The sequence below is a fragment of the Pelophylax lessonae genome, assembly GCF_965119305.1.
Source record: "Pelophylax lessonae genome assembly, chromosome: 12".
NCBI classification, from domain to species: Eukaryota; Metazoa; Chordata; class Amphibia; order Anura; family Ranidae; genus Pelophylax; species Pelophylax lessonae.
In genome coordinates this window covers 137,635,453-137,660,633 of record NC_138779.1, presented here as the reverse complement: position 1 = coordinate 137,660,633, position 25,181 = coordinate 137,635,453, and the positions used below count along the sequence as shown (strand labels likewise).

Below are 25,181 nucleotides of genomic sequence, written 5' to 3'. Positions count from 1 at the left end.
GATAAAAAAAGCTGGGCCGAGTCCAGCGTTGGAACGTGGGACAGGTGAGTGATTGTTTATTAAAAGTCAGTAGCTACAGTTTTTAAAGCTACTGACTTTTACTTTTACATAGGAGACTGGAGATCCTCTTTAAATTCTTCATTTCAGGAAAGTGAGTGGAGCCATGAAAATCATTCCTATAAGCCAAATAGTCAAATGCACATTTACTACAGGTACTGTATACAGTATATACTAAATATAGCCTAATATTGTAGAGTCATTATTTCCCAGCTGTATACAGCTTTTTTAGGGTTTTTCATAATCAGTGTGTTTGCATGGAAACCATGGCTTCTATGGAGTAGGGTTTTGGACCCAACGAGGGCTCTACTCCATAGAAGCCATGATTTCTAGATTTTTAGGATTTGTGATAAAATGAGACGTAGCCTTTTTGCTCTGATACGCTATAAACTTACTGAAAGTTACTTACTTCAGTTAAAGCAATACTAAATACACACTGTTTAACCACTTTACCACCGGAGGATTTTCCTGCTTAACGTCCAGGCCACTTTTTGCAATTTGGCACTGAGCGACTTTAAGTGACAATTGCGCGGTCATGCAACCCTGTACCCAAACGAAATTTACGTCCTTTTTTTCCCACAAACAAAGCTTTCTTTTGGTGGTATTCGATCACCTCTGCACTTTTCATTTTTTGCGATGTTAATAAAAAAAGGAGCGAAAATTTTGCAAAGAAATTGACATTTTCTACATTTACAGTTAAAAAATATCCAATATATTCAATTTTTGTCATATTTACGTCCTTTTTTTCCCACAAACAAAGCTTTCTTTTGGTGGTATTTGATCACCTCTGCGCTTTTCATTTTTTGCGATATTAATAAAAAAAGAGCGAAAATTTTGCAAAAAAAATTGACATTTTTTACATTTACAGTTAAAAAATATCCAATATGTTCAATTTTTGTCCAATTTTGTCCAATTCCTGACCAGGCTATATTTAGCGAATCGGCACTGCGTTACTTTAAAACGCACAATTGCGTGGTCATGCGACCCTGTACCCAAATTAAATTTATGTCCTTTTTTCCCCACAAATAGAGCTTTCTTTTGGGGGTATTTGGTCATCTGTGCGATTTTTAATATTTGAAAAAAAGAGCGACAATTTTGAAAAAAAAAAAAAAATATTTTTTACATTCTGATATATAACATTCCCAAAAAAATGTATAAATCAAAATTTTTTAACATTTTAGGCCAATTTGTTTTCTGCTACATATTTTTGGTAAAAAAAAAGCACAATAAGCGCATTTTGTTTGGCTTGCGCAAAAGTTATTGCGTTTACTAACTACGGGAAAGATTCTTCATTTTTATTGTTTATTTTTTTTTTACTAGTAATGGCAGCGATCTGCGATTTTATTTTTTTTTTGCAGGACTGCAACATTGCAGTGGACAGATCGGACGCCTGACTGACATTTTTGACACTTTTGGGGGTACCAGTGACATTACTACAGTAATCAGTGCTATAAACATGCACTGTTACTGTAATAATGACACTGGCAGGGAAGGGGTTAACACTGTTGGTGATCAAGGGGTTAAATGTATGCCTCATGCTTACTGACGTGTGTGGGGGGGAGGGGATTGTGTGACACAGATCACAGGTACAGCTATGCTGAATCCTGTAATCTGTCACTGTCTGTCACATAGGAGATTCGCCCACTTTGTTTACACAAGCAGGCGGATTTCCTCACTCGATCCCTGACGATCGGGGAAGAGCGGCGGTGATCACCGCCTCTCCTCCCCTGGACCGACTCCCGCTGTGTCTGAATACAGCGGGAGCAAGCCTCCGGTGGCGCGTGCCTGCCGCAGAGAGAGGGGAGAGTCTGGTGACGTAGGTCTACGTAGCCAGATGGTAACGAGCCACTTTGCCGCTGTAGCAGCTCAGTGAGCAGTCGGCAAGTGGTTAATTTACATCGTCCCTTCTATTTCTGTATGTGGATGATGCAACTATATTAAAAAAAAAAAAAAACATCTAAGTACCTTATTTTCTTTTCCAAAGTATCTTATTTTCTAATTGATATACAGCTGTCACATGACCTAACTCTTTCCCAGCCTGTCTGCAGGGAAACATAAGCAAGAGGAGCTACTAGTTAGGGATGATCGAACGGTTCGGGTCGACCATCGGTTCGACCCGAACATTGGGTGTTCGAAATTAGGCCGAATTCCGAGCTTTTTGCGGTAAAAGTTCGGAATTCGGTCACCAGAACCGCCCAAAATGCAATGGGACAGGAAGTTGGCTTTATAAGCCCGTGATTGGCCCAGAAACATCAGTAAAAGCCAATGAGGGGGCAGGAGTCTGCTAGGAACGTGATTGGAGTGACTACGGGGACCAGAAGCCAATCAGGAGTGAATACGCCCCCCAGTATATAACATAGCCCCGCCTAACCTCTAGCACTGTAATACAGAGGCTTTGGAAGAGAGTGGAAGCATTTGTGTTACTCCTGCTTTGTTACACAACGTTTGCTGCATAGCCGATTGCTTGTAAAGCTCCATATCAGCAGAAGAGCAGTCAGCTTACAGAAAGATTGTCAGTGTAGCTAGAAATACAGCGATTGTGCTGTTTGAGTCAGAGAAAAAAAATAATTTAAAGGGACAATGTCAGTTAGAAATTATCTTCTGCTGTATGGAGCTGTTCTTTTAGTGTGAGGAAAGGGATATGCAGTGTAGTTAGGGTACTATATACCACTATAAATGTCAAAAAGGGGAGTGATTGGCGCTGCCAGGAAGTTAGGTTAATGGGAAATCTGGGTTAGGCTCCTATAGTTCAAGACCAAGTTCAACACATGCAAATGCACATAGAATGTATGTGGGAATGAGAACTATATAAGTGATAGGATATAAAAACACAATGGGTGTGTAATATGTGTGTAAAATTAACACTATGTGCTGATACCAAATCAATAAATAAATAAATGTGTTCAATACCTAACAGACTTATTGAGACTCAACATAAATATGCAAATATATGTAAATGTAGGTATAAAAATATAAAAGCATATAAAGATAGTATTAATAAATTATGGTGATATAGAGAGTTAGTGTGCAAAGGTGCTAAAAAATAAATATAGTGCACTAATCAAACTAAATAAGGTGCATTCCGAATAGTCATAACCATCTATTCAATAAAGTGCAACTGCATACTCATAAGCAATGAAAATAAATAAGTGGGTGAACTATGTGCATCCCACACTGGTGACAATATAAACACTAGTAAATAAATAAGTGCAGCCGTGCAAATAACTATATAAATTATGAAAGTGAGAACCATATAAATTCAAAGGCTCAAAAAGCAGGTTCTGTGTATTTTAAAATTGTCCAAAAATAGTGCAATCAGAGTTGGTACAGAAATCATAAAGTTCTATAGTCCATATAAGGATGGAGTAAGGTGCTCTTTTTTTCTATGAAGCCGGGAGTGCAGTGAGTGATTGGAAGATAGGGTGCTCCCCCTCTCCTGGGGTCCTGTGCTTACCGGATGTCCGTACCCCTACAGGGGTAAATGGCGGGTCGATAACAGGGATTGCTCCCATACACCGGCAATCTGGTTCCGTCCTATCCTTCCTATTACCACTCGTATCCACTCCTTGCTCCGGTACACATAGGGGTTAAAGCATCAGGGAGAGAGCTCCAGTACAATTCCCGGGTATATGAAAAAGGGGAAAAACAGAAGCCTCCGATAGTGCAGGATTGCCTTTAAAACTTTTATTTAGATTCCAAAAAAGACATGTACTCACATAAAATCAACATGCAGCGCATCCGTATGGCATAGGGTCCGCAACTACCTCGTTCGCGGTGCTCGCCTGGGATCAGCGTGCGTTCCTAGCCACGGGATCGTTCAGACGGAAGTGATGTGGTCACGTTCTCGACGCGTTTCGTCACACTGACGTCATCTGGCTTCTCCAGATGACGTCAGTGTGACGAAACGCGTCGAGAACGTGACCAAGGCTTCTCCAGATGACGTCAGTGTGACGAAACGCGTCGAGAACGTGACCAAAGGCTTCTCCAGATGACGTCAGTGTGACGAAACGCGTCGAGAACGTGACCACATCACTTCCGTCTGAACGATCCCGAGGCTAGGAACGCACGCTGATCCCAGGCGAGCACCGCGAACGAGGTAGTTGCGGACCCTATGCCATACGGATGCGCTGCATGTTGATTTTATGTGAGTACATGTCTTTTTTGGAATCTAACTAAAAGTTTTAAAGACAATCCTGCACTATCGGAGGCTTCTGTTTTTCCCCTTTTTCATATACCCGGGAATTGTACTGGAGCTCTCTCCCTGATGCTTTAACCCCTATGTGTACCGGAGCAAGGAGTGGATACGAGTGGTAATAGGAAGGATAGGACGGAACCAGATTGCCGGTGTATGGGAGCAATCCCTGTTATCGACCCGCCATTTACCCCTGTAGGGGTACGGACATCCGGTAAGCACAGGACCCCAGGAGAGGGGGAGCACCCTATCTTCCAATCACTCACTGCACTCCCGGCTTCATAGAAAAAAAGAGCACCTTACTCCATCCTTATATGGACTATAGAACTTTATGATTTCTGTACCAACTCTGATTGCACTATTTTTGGACAATTTTAAAATACACAGAACCTGCTTTTTGAGCCTTTGAATTTATATGGTTCTCACTTTCATAATTTATATAGTTATTTGCACGGCTGCACTTATTTATTTACTAGTGTTTATATTGTCACCAGTGTGGGATGCACATAGTTCACCCACTTATTTATTTTCATTGCTTATGAGTATGCAGTTGCACTTTATTGAATAGATGGTTATGACTATTCGGAATGCACCTTATTTAGTTTGATTAGTGCACTATATTTATTTTTTAGCACCTTTGCACACTAACTCTCTATATCACCATAATTTATTAATACTATCTTTATATGCTTTTATATTTTTATACCTACATTTACATATATTTGCATATTTATGTTGAGTCTCAATAAGTCTGTTAGGTATTGAACACATTTATTTATTTATTGATTTGGTATCAGCACATAGTGTTAATTTTACACACATATTACACACCCATTGTGTTTTTATATCCTATCACTTATATAGTTCTCATTCCCACATACATTCTATGTGCATTTGCATGTGTTGAACTTGGTCTTGAACTATAGGAGCCTAACCCAGATTTCCCATTAACCTAACTTCCTGGCAGCGCCAATCACTCCCCTTTTTGACATTTACACCTGACGCTCCCCCATTGGGGGTGCATCTTTTGGAGTGGGCAGCAGCCATAAGTGTTTTATTTATAGAAATTTTACGCACTATTTTATAGATAGTTTATCCTAAGCGCGGATCTTTCTTCTTTTCTTTATATACCACTATAGTTAGATTCAATAATCTAGTCTTTGTAGGGATAGTTTTAAGTGTCAGGGTTCCGTCTAGTGAGCACGTTGCACTGCTGATATATCTACAGCAGGTATACGTGCTTGCTAGTCAGCTATTGTGCAAAATACATTGCAGCGATATATACATCTGCTGTATTTAGCGACAACTTTGGGTCACATAGCAGTGTGCGTTTTGCAGGTGAATTTCACCACGCAGAGTTGCCAAAGCTTCAGTGACAACTATACATAAATTAAAATTGATCACAAAAAAAAAACAGATTATTTTCTTAGAATTTCAGTAGCACAGGGATGGTGTTACCCTCCTTTCATAAAGTGCAAATAAATAAAGTGCATAAATTGCATAAATAATCCAAAAAAATCCAACTAAGCAAGAACAGAGTCCTTCAAAAGACTTTGTTTATGTAGTGCCAGAGCAATACACAGTACCTTTAATGCAGGGTCATTGGTGTCAGTTATAGGAACCACTGTACAATGTCACCACCACCAGCTCTGGCACTACATAAACAAAGACTTTTGAAGGACTCTGTTCTTGCTTAGTTGGATGTTTTGGATTATTTATGCAATTTATGCAATTTATGCACTTTATGCACTTTATGAAAGGAGGGCAACACCATCCCTGCCCTACTGAAATTCTAAGAAAAATATTCTGTTTTTTTTTGTGATGAATTTTAATTTATGTATAGTTGTCACTGAGGCTTTATCAACGGTGCGATGTGAAAATCACCTGCAAGACGCACACTGCTATGCGGCCCAAAGTTGTCGCTAAATAAAGCAGATGTGTGTGACGCAGAGTAGCAAAGCCTTTTGCAGTGGACTTAAAGCCTCAGTGACAAGTTAACGCCTCTTCTTGTTGTAAGCGTTAAGTCCACTGCAAAAGGCGTCACACACATCTGCTCTATTAGTAGCAAAAGAAAGGCACGGTTAAGCAAAAAAGTCATTTTTGAAGGTTTGGCATGCTATAATTCTGGCTCTGGACATGCTACAGAGCTGAAACTTCACAGGTACACTTTTTAGACCCCCCAGACAATCCAAAGAAATCTTTTTTTTTTTTTTCTTTTCAATAATTTTTTCAATAATTGGCTCTCTATCAAAAACGACAATTTTAAGAACTTTTTTTTGCCTGATTCATAGTCCCTGGGGCATGACCCAGAACCCTAGGCACTTTTTAGGGGCATTTATTAGGTTTTAGGGCTTCAAAATTGTGTTTTTTGATTCCCGAAGTTCGGGTCCCATTGATTTCAATGGGGTTCGGGAATCCGAACCGAACTTTCAGGAAATTCGGGTGTTCTGGTCGAATCAAAATTTTCAAAAGTTCGATCATCCCTACTACCAGTCCTCTGCTGCTAGTCACATATTCAAAATAAAAAAAAAAATAAAAACTTTTGGAATACTGAATAAAAATTAATGACTACTATCATTAAACTGTTATTAATCATCATACAAATATATATTTGACATCAAATTGTTAATATTTTTGGCAATAATGTGGTGTTGGCGGGTTTCTGCCAGTCAGTCTGTTTTACACATCTCCAGCATGTGTCTTACAAAAATGAGGAAGCTGAAGCCTCCATTAATCAAGATGTAATATCCCGTCCCCACTGTGTTTAGCTGGTTAGTGGGCATAGAGGAGGAGGGAGGGAGTGGGCTGTCATTTTCCACAGTGTATACACCCACATGTGTGATTCTATAGTCACATGGGCTGCTCAGATGTGATGGGGTGGAAATGCTCAGCATAGAAACTCACTGAAAACTGAATATTTGCAGTAGCTGCCAACACTGCACTGCAAAATTCACAACTGCAGCAGGGACATTGACAGGAGGGGGAGACAGAGAACAACAGAATCAAACATTTTTTTTGCAGAATACATAAAGTTAATCCTATAGTAACTGAATAAGTATGAACAGCATTCATTGATAGTTTTTTTTTTTATGATGTGGGTTTAGTTACACTTTAATTCATTCCTCTGTCTTTAGCGTCTGGTTCTTTTGACTGTTGCTTAACTACCTATATAGTGATATGCAGGTTGCATACTGCTGGCTTCTATTTTTTTTTTTAAAGCTGGCTCTTGGGTGGGATTTATCCAGAAAGACAACAACAAGAGAAGGGCGCACCAACCTTGTGCATTACCACTAAAAAAGTTTATTAAAATCCAAATAGAAAGCAACCATTATACTCACAAACATAAGATGTATACATGCATGTAGGAAATAAGAACCAATCACCTCCAGGACACTTCTATACTGCTGAATGGCGTGATGGTGTCCACATTGACCTGGCTCACACGTTTCGAGGGAGAACCCTCTTACTCAGAGCCAAAATCGCCACTGTGAGGAAGAGGGTTCTCCCTCGAAACGCGTAAGCCAAGTCTTATGTTTGTGGGTATAATGGTTGCTATCTATAATGCACAAGGTCGGTAAGCCCTTCTCTTGATGTTGTCTTTCAGTGTTTTTGGATACCCTTGGTCCTGAGGGGGCAGCAAGACTGCCTATTTTTGTGCCAATAAGACATTTTAGATCATTCACCTTCTTGCACACCACTTGAGCGCAATACTGTTTTTGAGATCTATCCAGGCCTGCTTTAATCACATGTGGTTTAGATAAACTTAAAAAAAAACTTGCTAACCTCCAAAATTCAGAATTTTTGAACATGAAATCTTACTTAAGTCAATGAAAAAAAAGCACGTATTACAGAAGAGCAAATGATCCAAAAAAAAAGTGCAGAATAGTTTTGGAAATTCCTGCTGGCAGTATTGCCTGATGAGATAATGGGGCCACAAAATAGCCTGAGCCAAATCCTTTTAAATCCAAGATTCAAGGTACTGGGTGGCACCGGTAGTTAAAGTGGTTGTGAAGGTAGAAGGTTTTTTACTTCACTGAAATCTATAAGTTAACATTTGTTATTTTAACTACCTGCCATCCGCGCTACAGCCTATATACGGCTGCAGCGCGGACTTGAATTTTCGGGAGGCCGTTTTTAAACGGCCTCCCAGAAAGACTCTCCCCGCGCGCTCCCGCGAGCGCGCATCGGGGAGAATCTGTGTCGGCCGTGTCCCTTGGACACAGCCGATCACAGATCGTGGTGAATGGCCAATCACAGCGGCCATTCACCACGTGATCAAGCCGTCCAATGAGAGATGATCTCATATGTAAACATATGAGATCATCTCTCATCGCCGGCGCTCCTTCCTCACACAGAGCCTGCAGTGTGAGGAAGGAGGGGGAGCCTCACAGCGCCAGGGACACACAGCAATGTAATCAGGGCACTGATCACCAGTGCCCTGATTACTAAAGGTAAAAAAAATACACAAATTGCCCCCCCATCAGTGCCCACAGTGCCCGCCATCAGTGTGCCCCCCATCAATGCCCACAATCAGTGCCCATAGTGCTGCCAGTCAGTGCCCATCAGTGCCTGCTCATCTAGGCACTGATGAGCACTGACTGGCAGCACTATGGGCACTGAGTGTGGGCACTGATGGGGCTGCCCATCAGTGCTCATCAGTGCCGCCCATCAGTGCTCATCAGTGCCACCCGTCAGTGTCCATCAGTGCCATCCGCCAGTGCCCATCAGTGCCGCCTATCAGTGCCCATCAGTGCCGCCCATCAGTGCCACCTCTCAATGCCCAGCAGTGCCACCTCTCAGTGCCCAGCAGTGCCGCCTATCAGTGCCGCCTATCAATGCCGCCTATCAATGCCGCCTATCAGTGCTCATCAGTGCGGCATATTAGTACCTCCTCATAAGTGCCCATAAGTGCCACCTCATCAGTGCCCATAAGTGCCACCTCATCAGTGCCCATCAGTGCAGCCTATCAGTGCCCATCAGTGCCGCCTCATCAGCGCACATCAGTGAAGGAGAAAAATGTGTTTTCAAAATTTACTCGCAGAAAATAAGAAAAACTTTTTTTTTTCAAAATTTTCTGTCTTTATTCTTTTTTTTTATAAAAAATAAAAAACCCAGAGATGATTAAATACCACCAAAAGAAAGCTCTATTTGTGTGAAAAAAAATTATAAAAAGTTCTTATGGGTACAGTGTAGCATGACCGCGCAATTGTCAGTCAAAGTGTGACAGCACTGAAAGCTGAAAATTGGCCTGGATGGGAAGGGTGTTTAAGTGCACAGAAGGCAAGTGGTTAATAATAAAAAAAACTTTACAATCACTTTAACCGCTTAACGAAAGCCCGCTGCAGTTATACTGCGGCAGGCAGCCGCTCCTGCGTGAACCGACGCAGGTATACTGTATGTCGTCACGCGCCTGCAGCTAGGGGGCGAGCGCGTGCCACTCGTCAGTGTGGATCCCGATGCACGGGGCAGGCGGCTCCTGCCTGACACCCTCGATCGTTCCCCGCTGAGAGAGAAGAGCGGTCAGCTGTTGTAAACACAGCTGACCGTTCTTCTCTCTGGAATGATCACAGAGCTCCTGTGATCCTTCCATATAGGATCACAGGTCTCTATAATCATTTCACAAGCCATGCTCCCATACAGTTAGAAACACACTCCAAGGTACACATTTAACTCCTTGATCACTTACTGTGTTAACCCCTTTCCTGCCGGTGTCATTATTACAGTTATAGTGCATATTTTTAGTATTGATTACTGTAGCAATGTCACTGGTCCCCCAAAAGGGTCAAAAATGTCAGTCAGGGGTTGGATCTGTCTGCAGCAATGTCGCAGTCTCACAAAAAATCGCAGTTTGCCATTACTTATAAAAAAAAAAAAAAAACAATAAAAATGACATAAATCTTTCCCGTAGTTAGTAGACGTGATAACTTTTACGCAAACCAATCAAAATACGCTTATTGCAATTTTTTTTCACCAAAAATATGTAGCAGAAAACAAATTGCCCTTAAATGTTAAAACATTTTGATTTTTAAATTTTTTTGGGGAATGTTATATAGCAGAAGGTGAAAAATATATATATATTTTTTTTTTTTTTCAGAATTGTGGCTCTTTTTTTGTATATAGCGCAAAAAATAAAAATCGCACAGGTGATCAAATACCATCAAAAGAAAGTTCTATTTGTGGGGAAAAAAAGCCCATCAATTTTATTTAAGTACAGTGTTGCACAACTGCGCAATTGTCAGTTAAAATAACCCAGTGCGGATTTGCAAAATATGGCCTGGCCATTAAGGGGGCAAATCCTTCTGGTCCAGAAGTGGTTAAGCTAAGCAGATATAAAGCATAAACAGCATTTAGAGAAGCCTACCATCCCTTTCTTCTAGAAAGCTTTTTGGAATCTGAACTGGTAAGGATAACACTGAAATTCTCCTTTTGATTCTCAATCAATAAAATTTGTTCTAATGTCATCATAATTTTGGGATCACCTCTGGTTTCTACTTTAAGAAACATAAAACCATCTTTTCTGTTGATCTGTGCAGCTAAAAAGCAGCTGTGAATATAAAGCAGGCTGCAAGCATTTTCCGACAGCCCGTTTCAGCAGTCATTTTTTAACACAATTGCGTGACAAGGTGCTGAGCTTTTACAAAAGACTGCCGTCATTAGCTGTGCCTGTAGCAAAACATTATCTAAATACAGCCCTGAGCAGCATGCTAAAGAACTGGCACAGAAGTACTGATAAACAGCATGTGAATACCTTGATTTATTGATTAGAACTCTTAAGGCCCGTACACACGTACCGATCGTCGGCATACAAACGTCGGTGGACGAAGGATCTGCCGATTGTACGCGTGTTAGTATGGTGCCTCCGACAGATGTCTGCGCACAATCCGCGGACAAAAGTCTTTCGTGCAAACATGAAAATATTTGTATGCCGACACCAGAACGGACGATTGTTCGCCTGTCAGTACACAATTCGGCCGACAGACCGCAGATTTGTAAGACTGGGCATGCTCAGAAAATAGAAAACACAGGGAAAGTTAACCATTACATGACATCACTTCTGCAGTCGGCGGACAAAATTCTTGTGCTGTCCTTGTGCTGTCTTTGCACTTTTCAGCAGACACCGACATCCCGGGGAGAAAAGAGGAACATTTGTAAGCCGACCATCGGTACGTGTGTACGGGGCTTTACCCCTGTAGTTTGTAACTGGTTTAAAGTCAACTGTGTAGCAAAAATTCAAAAAGCTGAATCAGATTTTTCCAATATGATTGTAAATTTAAGACTACTACTAAATCACTGTTCACTGGAGCAGATACATCTTTATTCACAATGGTTTCCAGTCCAAGTTTGAAAATTGGGGTTTGGATTAGTTGTTTCAATCAATGTATTTAGTACTCACCTCCAACCACTTACTACTGCACAACGTTTCCTATGCCTAGGTTGTTTATTTTATTTTTTGTACTGATTGCTTTATTGACTTTAATACTCTTTTTTTCTTTCCTTTCCTTCTATCATTCCTCGATTTCTCTCCTTTCTTCCTCTTTAGTAGCACAGTTTTATACTTCCACTACATATCAATAAAGAAGTGGGGATTCACTTATGACAGTATTAGTTAACCACTTTAGCCCCGGAAGGTTTGGCTGCTCAAAGACCAGAGCCCTATTTTGCGATTCGGCACTGCATGACTTTAATGGACAATTGCGTGGTCATGCGACACTGTACCCAAACGAAATTGACATCCTTTTTTTCCCCACAAACAGAGCTTTCTTTTGGTGGTATCTGATCACCTATGTGATTTTTATTTTTTGTGCTATAAACAAAAAAAAGCGACAATTTTGGAAAAATAACAATATTTTCCGCATTTTTTTATGTGAAAAAAATGTAAAAATCAAAATTTTTTAACATTTTAGGCCAATTTGTTTTCTGCTACCTATTTTTGGTAAAAAAAAATTGCAATAAGCGTATTTTGATTGATTTGCGCAAAAGTTATTGTGTCTACTAACTACAGGAAAGAGTTATGTCATTTTTATTGTTTTTTTTTTAACTAGTAATGGCGGCGATCTGCGTTTTTTTTTTTTTGCAGGACTGCAAAATTGCGGCGGACAGATCGGACCCCCTAACTGACATTTTTGACACTTTTGGGGGTACCAGTGACATTACTACAGTAATCAGTGCTATAAATATGCACTGTTACTGTCAAAATGACACTGGTAGGGAAGTGGTTAACTTTATTGGTGATCAAGGGGCTAAGTGTGACCCTAGGGGCATGATTCTAATTGTCAGGGGGTGTGGCTTGTTAGATCATCTTAGAGACATATGATCCTACATAGCAGGATCGCAAAGCCTCTGTGATGATCTAAAGGAGAATGACAGACGGCTCTGTTTACATCAGCCATCTGTCTTTCTCCCTCTGCTGCGGGAGATCGTGAGTGACCGGCGGCCATCGGAGCCGCCGGTCACTCGCGCTAGCTCCCCAGGGAACGAGCAGGGGCAGGAGCACGCTCACCCCCTACAGGTGGCTGAGCGTGCGACGTGCAGATATGTCGCTTTGCCCAGCAGCAGCAGAGTGCCACAGTATATGCACGGTGGGCGGGGGTAAAGTGGTTAAAGCGGATCTCCACCCAAAAGGAAAGCTCTGCTTGTTCGCACCCTTCCCCTCTCCACTGCCATATTTGGCACTTTTTGGGGGGAAGTGGGTACCTGTTTTTGACAGGTACCCGCTCCCACTTCCTGGTAAGATCGCCACACAGCGATCTCCGCATGTCCGGTCCCTCCTCCTTCTCCCTGCTGCCTTCTGGCACCTGTGTGTGTCCCAAAAGATGACGGGGCCATTAAGAGAGTGAAGCACGACTCGTTCATGTGCAGTAGGAAACTGGCTGTGAAGTCTGAAGGCTTCACTACCAGTTTCTCTTACTTGCAATGGCAGTGCCCTGCACCCAAAGCCAATTGAGGAATTGGCTTGAGATGCGGAGTCCTCATTGCAGGATCCCTGGACAGGTAAGTGTCCTCATATTAAAAGTCAGCAGCTACAGTATTTGTAGCTGCTGACTTTTATTTATTTTTTCCTCAGGCTGGAACTCCACATTAATTATAGATTATGTTTTTTCTCTGCAAATGATAATATTACTGTATTTCTGGCTCCTGTTTGCTTACATTGTATTCTAAATTATTTTACATTTCGATCTTTATGAAAACCTTTTATTTTCTTTGTTTTATTTACAGTAATAAAATATTTTTGCTCTCCTAAGCAGCTTGTCCTAAATTGTAAAAATCCACCCCATCTGTGGTCTGTCAAATTCAGCTCTATAATCTATTTTACAAATGTATAATCCTCATCTTGCTGCTTTTTCTACCTTACTTTCTTACTTTTATCATGAGAATTATCCTGGGCAGCACTAATGAATTGTCACTAGGTGTGACTTTCAAATAGATACAAATAAATATTTGATTCTGTTTTCATTGTCCACCAATAAAGATTTTACATCCCCACTCCATTACAGAAAGCAAATTAAGTAATTGCTACCAGGAGACTATGAGGGCAGTGCTGGTCTATAGACAGCAGCACTTTACATGGTTTAGAGATGAACTGAAAATCTCTTTTGCCCCTTCTGAGAAGATACCTCAAATCAAGTTCAATAACCTCAAAGAACAGTTCCTAAACCATAACCCACCATTTAGATCATCAGCTCTCAGCTTGTCCCATCCCCTTGGGATGGGTTTTTAAGCCAGTCCGTCTGCCAAGGCCCACAGTCTAATTTTCAGTGAAGGTGACAGCAGCACCCATCTCTCTGGTTCATCACTTTCACAGGTTCCTTACTCATCTCAGCCTCCAGCCATATCTGGAAAAACTGTTCACATACTAGGAGAGGTCTCTGTCTACAGCAGTTCCAGGCCTAGTCTGCAGTCTGACGAAGACCCAAGGTGCATGAAATGTTGTGGAAGTGGATGGAGCACAGATTACAATCCTAAGGGGAGAGGTGAGAAAGGGGAGGAGAGAGAGAGCAGCTTTCCTGAGCTGTGAAAAAGGACGCCCTCTTGATGTGAAGGGACTTGAGCTGGATACATCTCCATCAGCTGTGTGCAGCCATCACAAGAGCCTCTTCCTGGGCCAGAGACTGTGATTAAAGAGGTTGGGAGCCACAGATGGGAGCCACAGAGAAGATTGATGCTGAGGACAGAGCTGAAGGAGTTTCTGTTTGCCAAGCATCTGGACTGGAGACTGCTGAGTGAAAGGACTGGTGAGCGGCTGTTTGTGCTTACCCCTAACACAGATGGTCAGACACTATAGCTGGCTACTATGCTCTTCACCAATAGTAGCCCCCTTTCCAATGAAGCAAACAGGCCTACTGGTACTCGGTTGCCGAGGTCATACACAGGGAAATCCAATCTAGCAACGCAGGGCAGTCAAACAGGCAGCTTAATCAGGTATTACACACTCTAGCATGAGACTGCAGGCTTGGCTAGCTTTTAACCACTTAAGCCCCGGAAGATTTTACCCCCTTCCTGACCAGGGTTTTTTTTGCGATTTTCTACTGCGTGACTGTAACGAACAATTGCGTGGTCGTGCGACGCTGTACCTAAACGAATTTGACGGTGTGCAGCGTATTGTCTGAGCACTGACAGGCTGACCCCCCACCCCTTCAACATCTGCAGCAATGCTGGCAGCACTCATATGTTTTTTTCCTAAAGACAACCTCTGGATATGACGCTGAGCATGTGCATTCAACTTCTTTTTGAACAGACAAGGAGTCACTGCTCAAGGTGGTGTAATTGTCTAATGACTCACACAGGTGCATGCCCCGGCTCATGATTAAGCACACAGTCAGTGTGTGAAACACGTCTACCTTGTCACGATTGTCATATTTGGATGTCCAGTCAATAAATCTGGATTTTGACTCAACCTGGAGTGCTGCCAATTCCTTTTCTTTTATCATTCAACTGCTTTGGTTGACCATGGAGTGGAACCTGTCCTGTTAAACCGCTGTGTGGTCTTGGCCACTGTGCTGCAGCTCAGTTTCAAGGTTGTGGCAATCTTCTCATAGCCTAGGTCATCTTTATGTAGAGCAACAATTCTTTTTTTCAGATCCTCAGAGAGTTCTTTGCCATGAGGTGCCATGTTGACCTTCCAGTGACCAGTATGAGAGTGATAACACCAAATTTAACACACCTGCTCCCCATTCACACCTGAGACCTTGTAACACTAACAAGTCACATGACACCAGTGAGGGAAAATGGCTAATTGGGCCCAATTTGGACATTTTCACTTAGGGATGTACTCACTTTTGTTGCCAGTGGTTTAGACATTAATGGCTGTGTGTTGAGTTATTTTGAGGGGACAGCAAATTTACACTGTTATACAAGCTGTACACTCACTACTTTACATTGAAGCAAAGTATAATTTCTTCAGTGTTGTCACATAAAAAGGTATAATAAAATATTTTAAAAAATGTGAGGGGTGTACTCACTTTTGTTGGATACTGTAGATTATATGGTCATTTTTAATACAAATAATGTTAATTCGATTTTTTTCTTTAGTGGAAAATATTTGGGGATTTGGGCATGTTTACTTTGCAAAGTGAATGTTGCCTAGCTAAGTGAAAATGCACTTTCAAAATGTGTATGTTCTACTGTTGTAATAAATCAATCCCGCTATTCCCATGACAAAAATGTGTGAAGTGCCAGCAGTTCTGGGCTATTAGTCAAGTCCGTTTATTTCCTGCATTTTTCTACATCAGCAGATTATACAATAAAATGCATTCTGCAAAAAGAGTGCGTGAAATGATTAGAATTGTTAGGTTTTATATGTTGTATGCAACGCTATGCAGAAATCAAAGGAAAGAATTACAGCATGTACTGAAAACATGTGCCTTCAAGCACACCCATAGTTCCCCCAATCCCACATCCTTAAAAGCTGAATTCCAAGCAGATTTAATAGACACAAGTTAATGCAGTTCTGTAATCATTAATACATCAATAAATAGAGCTGTGCTGTGTAGCAGAACTGCATAAATCTCAGAACTAAATGGACATAAATACAAATCCTCTCTGTTAAACAGCTCTCATATATGCAGCATTTCATTTGTGTATTTAGCTGTTTTCCTGGAGTTTTAAAGAGACCCTGTTACTAGACTTCACTTTTAAGTCCAAGCTCTTGCAGAGAAAAAGAGAGAATTACAGGTGCATCTCAAAAAAATTGAATTTTTATCAAAGTTAATTTATTTCAGTAATTTAATTCAAAAAGTGAAACTCTTATATTTTATATAGATGCGTTACACACAGAGTGATATATTTCAAGCATTTCTTTTTTTAAATTTTGATGACTATGGCTCACAGCTAGTGAAAACCCAAAATGCAGGATTTTTAATATAGAAATGTTAGCTTACTGAAAAGTAAGTCAATGTACAGTATAGCATGCACTATACCAATACTTGGTCAGGGCTCCTTTTGCACTTATTGCTGCATCAATGCGGTGTGGCATGGAGGCGATCATTAAACCAGGTATTGGTACTTTTGGCAGTGAGGGCAGGTGCCATGTCCTGCTGGAAAATGAAATAGGCATCTCCATAAAGCTGGTCAGCAGAGTGCTCTAGTATGTTCTGGTAGAGGGCTATGCTGATTTTGGACCTGATAAAACACAGTGGACCAAGACCAGCAGACGATATTGCTTCCCAAATCACCACAGACTGGAAAATTTTGCATTTCATTTGGAGAGTGGAGAGGCAAAGAATCCAAGTTGCATGTGGTCCAGCGTGATGTTTCCACAGTCAGTGATGGTCTGAGGAGCAATGTCATCTACTAGTGTTGGTCCACTGTGTTTTATTAAGTTCAAAGTCAGCGCAGCCTTCTACCAGGAAATTGTAGAGCACTTGATGCTTTCTTCTGCTGGACAGATTTTTGGAAATGCTGATTTCATTTTCCAGCAGCCCACACTGCCAGAAATACCAATACCTGGTTTAATGATAATGGTATCACTGTGCTTGATTGGCCAGCAAAATCGCCTGACCTAAACCCCATAGAGAATCTGTTGGGTATTGTCAAGAGGAAGATGAGAAACACTAGACCCAACAATGCAGACAAGCTCAAGGCCACTATCAAAGAAACCTGGGCTTCCATATCACCTCAGCAGTGACACAGGCTGATCGCTTTCATGCCACGCCTCATTGATGAGGCAATTACATGCAAAAGGTGCCCCAACCAAGTATTGAGTGCATACTACACTGTATATACAAGACTCACCCAAGCTCTACCGCCATATAAATGATGTGAAGACAGAGTGCCGGTGCTCAGGCCAACCAGTCCACTGTAGATAAATTGAACAAAAAGCCGGCAACTCAGTGCTTCTTCTTAAAATATCCTTTATTGATGCACAACTGGAAAAACATATTTCTCTTTTTCTTGAAGGGAGTGGCGCTCAGTGGTGTGAGCAGTGGGAGAGATAAGTATTTACACTTTTCTTTCACAGAGAAAGATTTTTAGTCAATTTTATTTTGAAAGGGTCACTTTAAAGATAAAGTACAAAACTCAGATGTTCTCAGCAGGATCCGATGAGCAAAGCAGTAAAGGAGGACACTTAGGATTAGGGTTCTCCTCAACTTATTCCTTCTTTGCCAGCAAATTCAGTGGTTGATTGCTTCTTCCAATGGGAATCAAACTCAGCACACTGGACTTCTATAAGACTGTTATTTATTTGAACATGTGAACACATTTTGGGGGTTTTTGTTTAAATAAATTAAATGATCTGCACAAAACTTTTTTATTACATAGATACTACAACGTACTTTACTACCTAACACTATGCGTAGTGTATGTTCTTTAATGCAAGTCTATCAGTCTCTATTATATTAGTGTTTTGAGGTGCCATTCACAGTAAATGTCATGACAATGGACTGTACAGAGTGCAGTAAAATGCAGCGGGTTATTGCGTGTTAACGCTACTCATAGCATTGAAGTCAGCCTTACAGGTACATCATTCAAGTTCCACTTATTACCAATGCATTCTCATTTGGTTCAGAATTTGTCCATGTGACTCTTAAAGATCGACAAATCTGCATTGATAATACTATTAATTAAATATGGCATATCAAGCATGTCAAATAGGGAGAAATAAATAAAATATGTGCTCATGTGGGTGTTGTGGCTGTTTAGCATGAAAGAAATAATCAACAGATTTTTTGTTGCTCAGGGACAGGATACCTAGCAAGGGGAATGGAGACATGGATTATTGTGCTTATCAGTCAGTAGCTTGGCAAAAGAGCGGTTATAAAAATGCACAAATTAGAAGGTTGCTAAATGTATTATTGGTATACTAATGACAATGTGTTTGTTTTTTATTTTACTGCTATCTACCAGAGGATAAGGTGCATAAACCAGGTAGGTTCCATTTAAATGAGACCTTAAAAATTTAGAATGCAAAGCAGCAAATGGCAAAACTGCTACCAGCGCATACTGTACCTGTTGACAGATGTTCTAGTACTCTATGATGGATGTGTACAGTATGTACCCAATCCAACTGTTGCGATCAAGAAACAACCTGTAACAGAATCAAAACTATATTATTCAGAATTTCTCTGCATGTTGCTACAGTTTAAAATTAACATATTGTATACTGTCTAGATTAGTAGTATAATCTATAATTATAAGTATAATGAATCTAATATAATAATATATAATATAATATATAATAATATATAATATAAATATTTAATTAAAATAAGTATAATCTCGGTTCACACTAGGGCGACACGACTTCGGGCGAGTTACGCCGTCGCCCGTGCACCACGACTTCGGCGCAGCTTGCAACGACTTCACATAATGGAAGTCAATGCAAGTTGCTCCCATGTCGCCCCGAAGTAGTGCAGGAACCTTTTTCTAAGTCAGAGCGACTTGAGTCGCTCCTATTAGAATGGTTCCAATTGCACAGCATGGTCCGCTACTTGTTAGGCAACCAAGTCGCCTGGCAAGTCGGAACAGTGTTAACCGGCACTAAATGAATTGCAGGTACCTAAATTTGATTACACATGCCTGAAGATTTCTTTCCACGAATCCCTTAAAATCTGAAACCAAGGACTTAACATTTTCTTAATCTGACAGTATAGGTATGGGTTGACTTAAAAGAGAATCTGCCACCAAAAAGGCAGAATTTACCATTAGGCACAATAGGCATGTGCATAAAAGCAAAGAGGCGGCTTTTCCCTGTATAAATTATGGGCCTACATTTTTCCCCATCAGCATCAGTAATCATAACCTTATATAAAATCATTAACGAGTATATTCTAAAGAAGCAATATTAGGACAGGGAAAACAAGTGAACATTCTGTTTAGAAGTGGTAATTCCTGAAGAAGGGTGTAGATTAGGTGCCAAAATGTGTGTCTCTACAGGCTTCAGTAACAAAAATTAAGCCTTGGTCATCAAAATAAAAAAAATAAAAAAATTGCTACATGGCTGAATCCTGGACCATTTTGACAGTCAATGCTTAGGTACTTTCAGATACTGCAGAAGCTTGTCGGCTCCTTTTTGCTGCCTGAAAATTCCTATTGGCCAGTGAGACTGCGCATATAATTGTTTAGAAGGCAATCTAACCTTTTATTATTAAAAAACTTTCTTTGTAATGTAAAATATACATGTATTGTATCTAGTTCTTTAGTTTTCAAGTTTCTTGTTATAGGACAAATTATTTGCAAACAAGGAACACAGAAGCCATGTTACAAAGTCATTTATTTTCATGATACATCAAGAAGGCTGACATTTCAGGAAGCTCAGGATGAATGTAGACGGGATGGTGGTTACCTGATAATTATCAAGTCTGAAGCAGAGCAAAGATTTATACAGAAGGTCATTCAAAGCATCACTGGTTCTGATGGTGACTTCTGGTTGGGTCTCAGAAGAATTGATGAGGACTCACCAAGCTCCAGCGACTGCCAGAGTCTGTACACTTGGGTTGATGGCAGCAAACCCACATTTTGGTGAGTACACAGATTCATAGGATTGTGTTATTCACAGTTTTCAGATCTTTAGGGTTCAGGCACAGAGGGTTTTAACACGCTTTAGTGCACCTGGGGAATTGCATGTACTGTGTACCAATTAGACAATAGTGCAGCGCCAATATAAATATATAGCGCCTAATATAAAATGAACAAATAAATGTTCAATGTACAACATATAGTGACATATGAAATAACTGGTACAGAAATGCAAAATAGAATAACTGAAAGTCGAAAAGTGACAAAAATAAAGTCCCATGGGATGTTTGGTAAGAATACAAATTATAGGGACTTGTTTCAGTAGCACTAATTTTCATGGATGTATTTCTCAAACAGTGTTCAAGTGACCAATCACCAACTTCAAGTAATTTCAAAACTCACCAGAACAAAAGGCTACCAATACAGCAGCATATACGCCTGAGTATGTATGAAATCTAACAGGGATCAGTGTGGCAACTTGCTCCCAGTGGTACCTCCTAGTATGTTCCGGCTTGGGATAAATAAAGCTCACCTGGAGCCCAAAGGAATATCTCGTAGTGTTATTCACCATATGGATGAAATGGCATAAAAACAGAGCAATAAATCCAGAAAATTCACATGTAAAGACGCTACTGACTCGAGATCATGCAGCAACGTGGCGAACCAGCACCAGAATCTCAGCTCTGACGCATTTCATCCAATAGGACGTTATAAAGGGGTTATCTGGTCTTGACGTCTACACATATTTATAAAAATAATTGTACCCATTCGTAGGTGTATATTGTTTGTAATTAAGTCATCGTCGCTGGAAATTGTGAGGCAGCCATCTTGCCGAAGACCAAGAAGTGACCCAGCGGCCATGTGTAATTTGCACCAGAAACAGTACCACCGCCATGTTTCTGTAGACACGGAAGTAGTGTAACGGCCATATTAGTTAAGACCAGAAGTTGGTTCACGGCCATATTAAGGTAGCTTTTCTGGACAGTTAGTAGGTTACCCAATGCGAAGATAATCTTAAAGAACAATCAGCATATTATGTTATGACACAATTCATTTAAGACCAAAAACACACAATGCGTGAATGGGTGTCCGAAACCACAAAAAAGAAAATGTTTCTAAAAATCAATAAGAATCTCATATGCAAATCCAATTACAATATAAAATATACAAAATATAAAATAAACAATGTGTTGCTAATAATTAGTGCAATAGTGGGCATACTTATTGCAGTACTAACCATGTTACAGATTAAAAAATAGAAAAAAAATATGAAGATTAAAACACTTGACCCAACATCCAAAAAAGAGTTATTAAAGGGAAAATCTAAAGATTTTGAAAACATATAGTCTCGTCCATCCTTAAAGTGAAATCAGCACAGAAATTTTAAGTCAAGGAATTTCTCCTTACAATAATTGAGTGGGTAATAGATTATAATAAAAAATATATAGGAATAATGATCCTCTGTTTGGTCATTTAACCAGATTGTAAATCCATAGGGAACAGCATAATTACAATGAAAGGGGAAATGGATTATTATGTGTCAATAAAGCATGAATAGTCCTCTATTGAATCATTTAGCCAAATAAAATTCTATAGGGAACAGAATAATTACATCAAAAGGGTAAATACATTTTTTAGTGCCAATCAAGCAGTTAAAATGCCATATAGGGAAAACCTGATGTGTTCGGAAGCACCATGAGTAATAAGTCTCCATCCCTAAATATATATACAATAAAAAAATACATTGGTCATGGGAAGTAAAATGAGGCAAATCACTTCAAAACATATCAATACACATGATTATAAATATATTGATAATAGCAGATTTCATATTAACAGTTCGTAAAAAAGATACCAATTAAAAAGAAATGTAATGAGCTGATCCATAATAGGTTACCATAATACACAATATAAATTCATGAAAAATCTTGAAATTTGTATACATAATGATTATGCAGAGGGAAATACATGATTACATAGTGATCCACAAATTTCTTGGCATCCTATAACTCTACACATTTCGTAGATCCCTGTCGGCTTCCTCAGGGGTAGACGCAAGAAAATAAAAGGTCAGCTCAAAAAAGGGGGCCTAGCAGCCCTGTGAGTAGGGGTTACCAGGGAATGTGTGTCCCGGGGGCTGTGGCGACATGACCCAAACAGGTCTTGAGGGCACATGGAGGGCGGATCAAGTTTCCATTACAAAGTGAATCCATAACTAATGTGAATAGGTTGTGGCTCTTCTAGCCAGCAGTAATCTTGCTCAGCACTGTCCATGGTGTGTGTGTGGAATAAGAAGCGGTGAGTAGCCCCAAATTAAGCCATGACATGTCAGAGCTGCATGGGATAGAGGGCAGGGAGGAAAGGGGGGGGGTGGAAGGATCACTACTCACACTGTGACTTGGTGCTACACACCACTTCCTATTCCACACACACACACACCATGGACAGTGCTGAGCAAGATTACTGCTGGCTACAAAAAGAGTTTATAGTATGCCTAGAAATGTGTGGATCGCTATGTACTATGTAATTATGTGTCTCCATTTGCTAATAATCATGTATTTCCATCTGCAAAAACATGTATAGGAATTTTAAGATTTTTCATTAATTTATATTGTGTATTATGGTAACGTATTATGGATCAGCTCAATACATTTCTTTTTAATTGGAATGTTATTGTGTTTACAAACTGTTGAAATCTGCTACTATGCAATACATTTTTTAATCATGTGTACTATTATGTTTTGAAATGATTTTTCTCATTTAAAGCCCCTTGACCAATGTATTTTTTTACATTAAGTATGCCAATCAAGATTCAACCCATATGGGGCATACGTTTTTAGTTTATAAATCAACTTTATCTCAAGCTTAGAAATTGTAAATGACCGTATGCAGCCATGCTCTTGTAAACAGCAATGCCAGTTTTGCATTAGCAGATAACCACACATAAACTTCTGACATATTTTCCAAACACAGAGCTTTCGTATTCGGAAAATAAGTTGGACGCACATGTTTGGTTAAATGCCAATGCAAACATCCATCAGCATTTACAAGAGCAAGGCCATGTACAGCCATTCGCTTGTATGGCAGGCTGTATGCAGCACATGTGGCTCCCTGGCAAGAAAATATGCTATATAGAACCCTGTGTGCATGCACTCTACAATACATTTCTTCAGGGGGAAGCTAACATTAAGGGCTGGTTCACAGTTTTTGCATGGTAAAATGTGGGGCCTTACCATGCAGAAAGTGTTGGTCTAGAAACACAGGGAGAAACAGAGCTGCAGGTAAACTGTGCTGAGGGGTGGAAAAATGCAGACATGTTCCAGAACAGTTCTGTCCAAAAAAGCCTCTCTAGTTAAAAATGTAATATAAACAATTCAATAACCAATAATCCAACGGTGAAATAGTTATTGTGATGAAAATATTAAAGCATAGAAAGTTCACATGAAGAAAAATAGTGAAGAAGATCCTCATCAGAAAAAATTATCTTTAAAGTTCTCACACCAAAATGAATCGGAGCTCCTTAAGTGAAACCCACCACCTCAGTTAACAGGGGTGCTTACCGGATCATGTGGACCTTCTATTGCTAGAAAGGTCAACCAAGCTTTGGTAGTACCCTCAATGGGAAGCTGTAAACAGATATGCCCTCCTATGGTCTCAGACACCCGTCACTTATCTCCAGACCAGAAGTATTATGTGCCACTGATCATGGTATATAAGGAGAGTACGCTCCATTATATTCTGACCATTTGTAGCACTAATGAGCAAACTATTGGAATACAAAAAGAATAGGAAGGTGGGCATTGCCATGTACCATTGACAAAATAAAAAAAATAAATAAAAAAAGCAGTATCCCTCTTTCTACGTAGAATAGCAGCTTTCCTTAAGGTGGAGCTCCACCCAAAAGGGGAAGCTCCACTTGTTTGCTTCCTCCCCCCACTGCTGCCACATGTGGCACCTTTCGGGGGGAGCGGATACCTGTCAAAACCAGGTACCCGCTCCCACTTCCGGGTAAGATCACCACTATCATTGTGTGGCGATCTACGAAATTTCCAGCCACTCCTCCTACCCCCTGCTGCCTTCTGGGTGACACACAGGTCCAATAAGACAGCGACCTTTCATGATCCATTCAGAAAGCGTAACTCGCACATACGCAGTAAGAAACAAGCTGTTCTACAAATTTTACAAACAAATATTACAAAAAATTACAGACTTTCTACAAATTATTGCAAATTGTATCTGTTGTAAGTCGTTAGTTGCTTATGTCAATAGAGAAACCAATGTGAGTTTTTTACCAGAGAGCTATACTTTTCATTAAAATCTGGTAATATGACCAGATATTTACAGTCTTTATATTAAATTGTGTCCCTACAGATACAGATCAAACAAATCACATTTGAATTTTTAGTGTATTTCATAATTCACATATTCACATATTGTGCACAAAATATTAGACATAATGTGGCCCTTATACATCCACACCTGTTTTACTGATAAAAATTGTCAATATGGTGTGATGGGTACAGCCTGGGCAAACCATATTGATGGAAAGTACAGTGTGGTCCAAATACTCTGGATACAGTGCCTTGAAAAAGTATTCATACCCCTTAATATTTTCCACATTTCGTCGTGTTACAACCAAAAATGTAAATGTATTTTATTGGGATTTTATATGATAGACCAACACAAAGTGGCACATCATTGTCAAGTGGAAGGAAAACAATAAATGGTTTACAAAATGTTTTACAAATAAATATCTGAAAAGTGTGGCTGGCATTTGTATTCAGCCCCACTGAGTCAATACTTTGTAGAACCACCTTTCCCTGCAATTACAGATGAAAGTATTTTCGGGTATGTCTCCACCAGCTTTCCACATCTACAGAGTGAAATGTTCTTCTTCTTTGCAAAATAGCTTAAGCTCTGTCAGATTGGATGGAGAGCATCTGTGAACAACAATTGTCAAGTCTTGCCACAGATTCTC

General features: G+C 40.1%; 1 protein-coding gene across 1 annotated transcript in view; it reads left to right on the top strand.

Moving 5' to 3' along the window:
- Positions 1-25,181, top strand: part of LAYN (layilin) — a 147,228-nt gene that overhangs the window by 67,539 nt on the left and 54,508 nt on the right. Inside the window, exons 2-3 of the mRNA XM_082274246.1 lie at positions 18,593-18,613; positions 19,909-20,206. Of these exons, the coding sequence (XP_082130372.1) occupies positions 18,593-18,613; positions 19,909-20,206 (319 nt within the window). The remainder of the gene's footprint in view (positions 1-18,592; positions 18,614-19,908; positions 20,207-25,181) is intronic.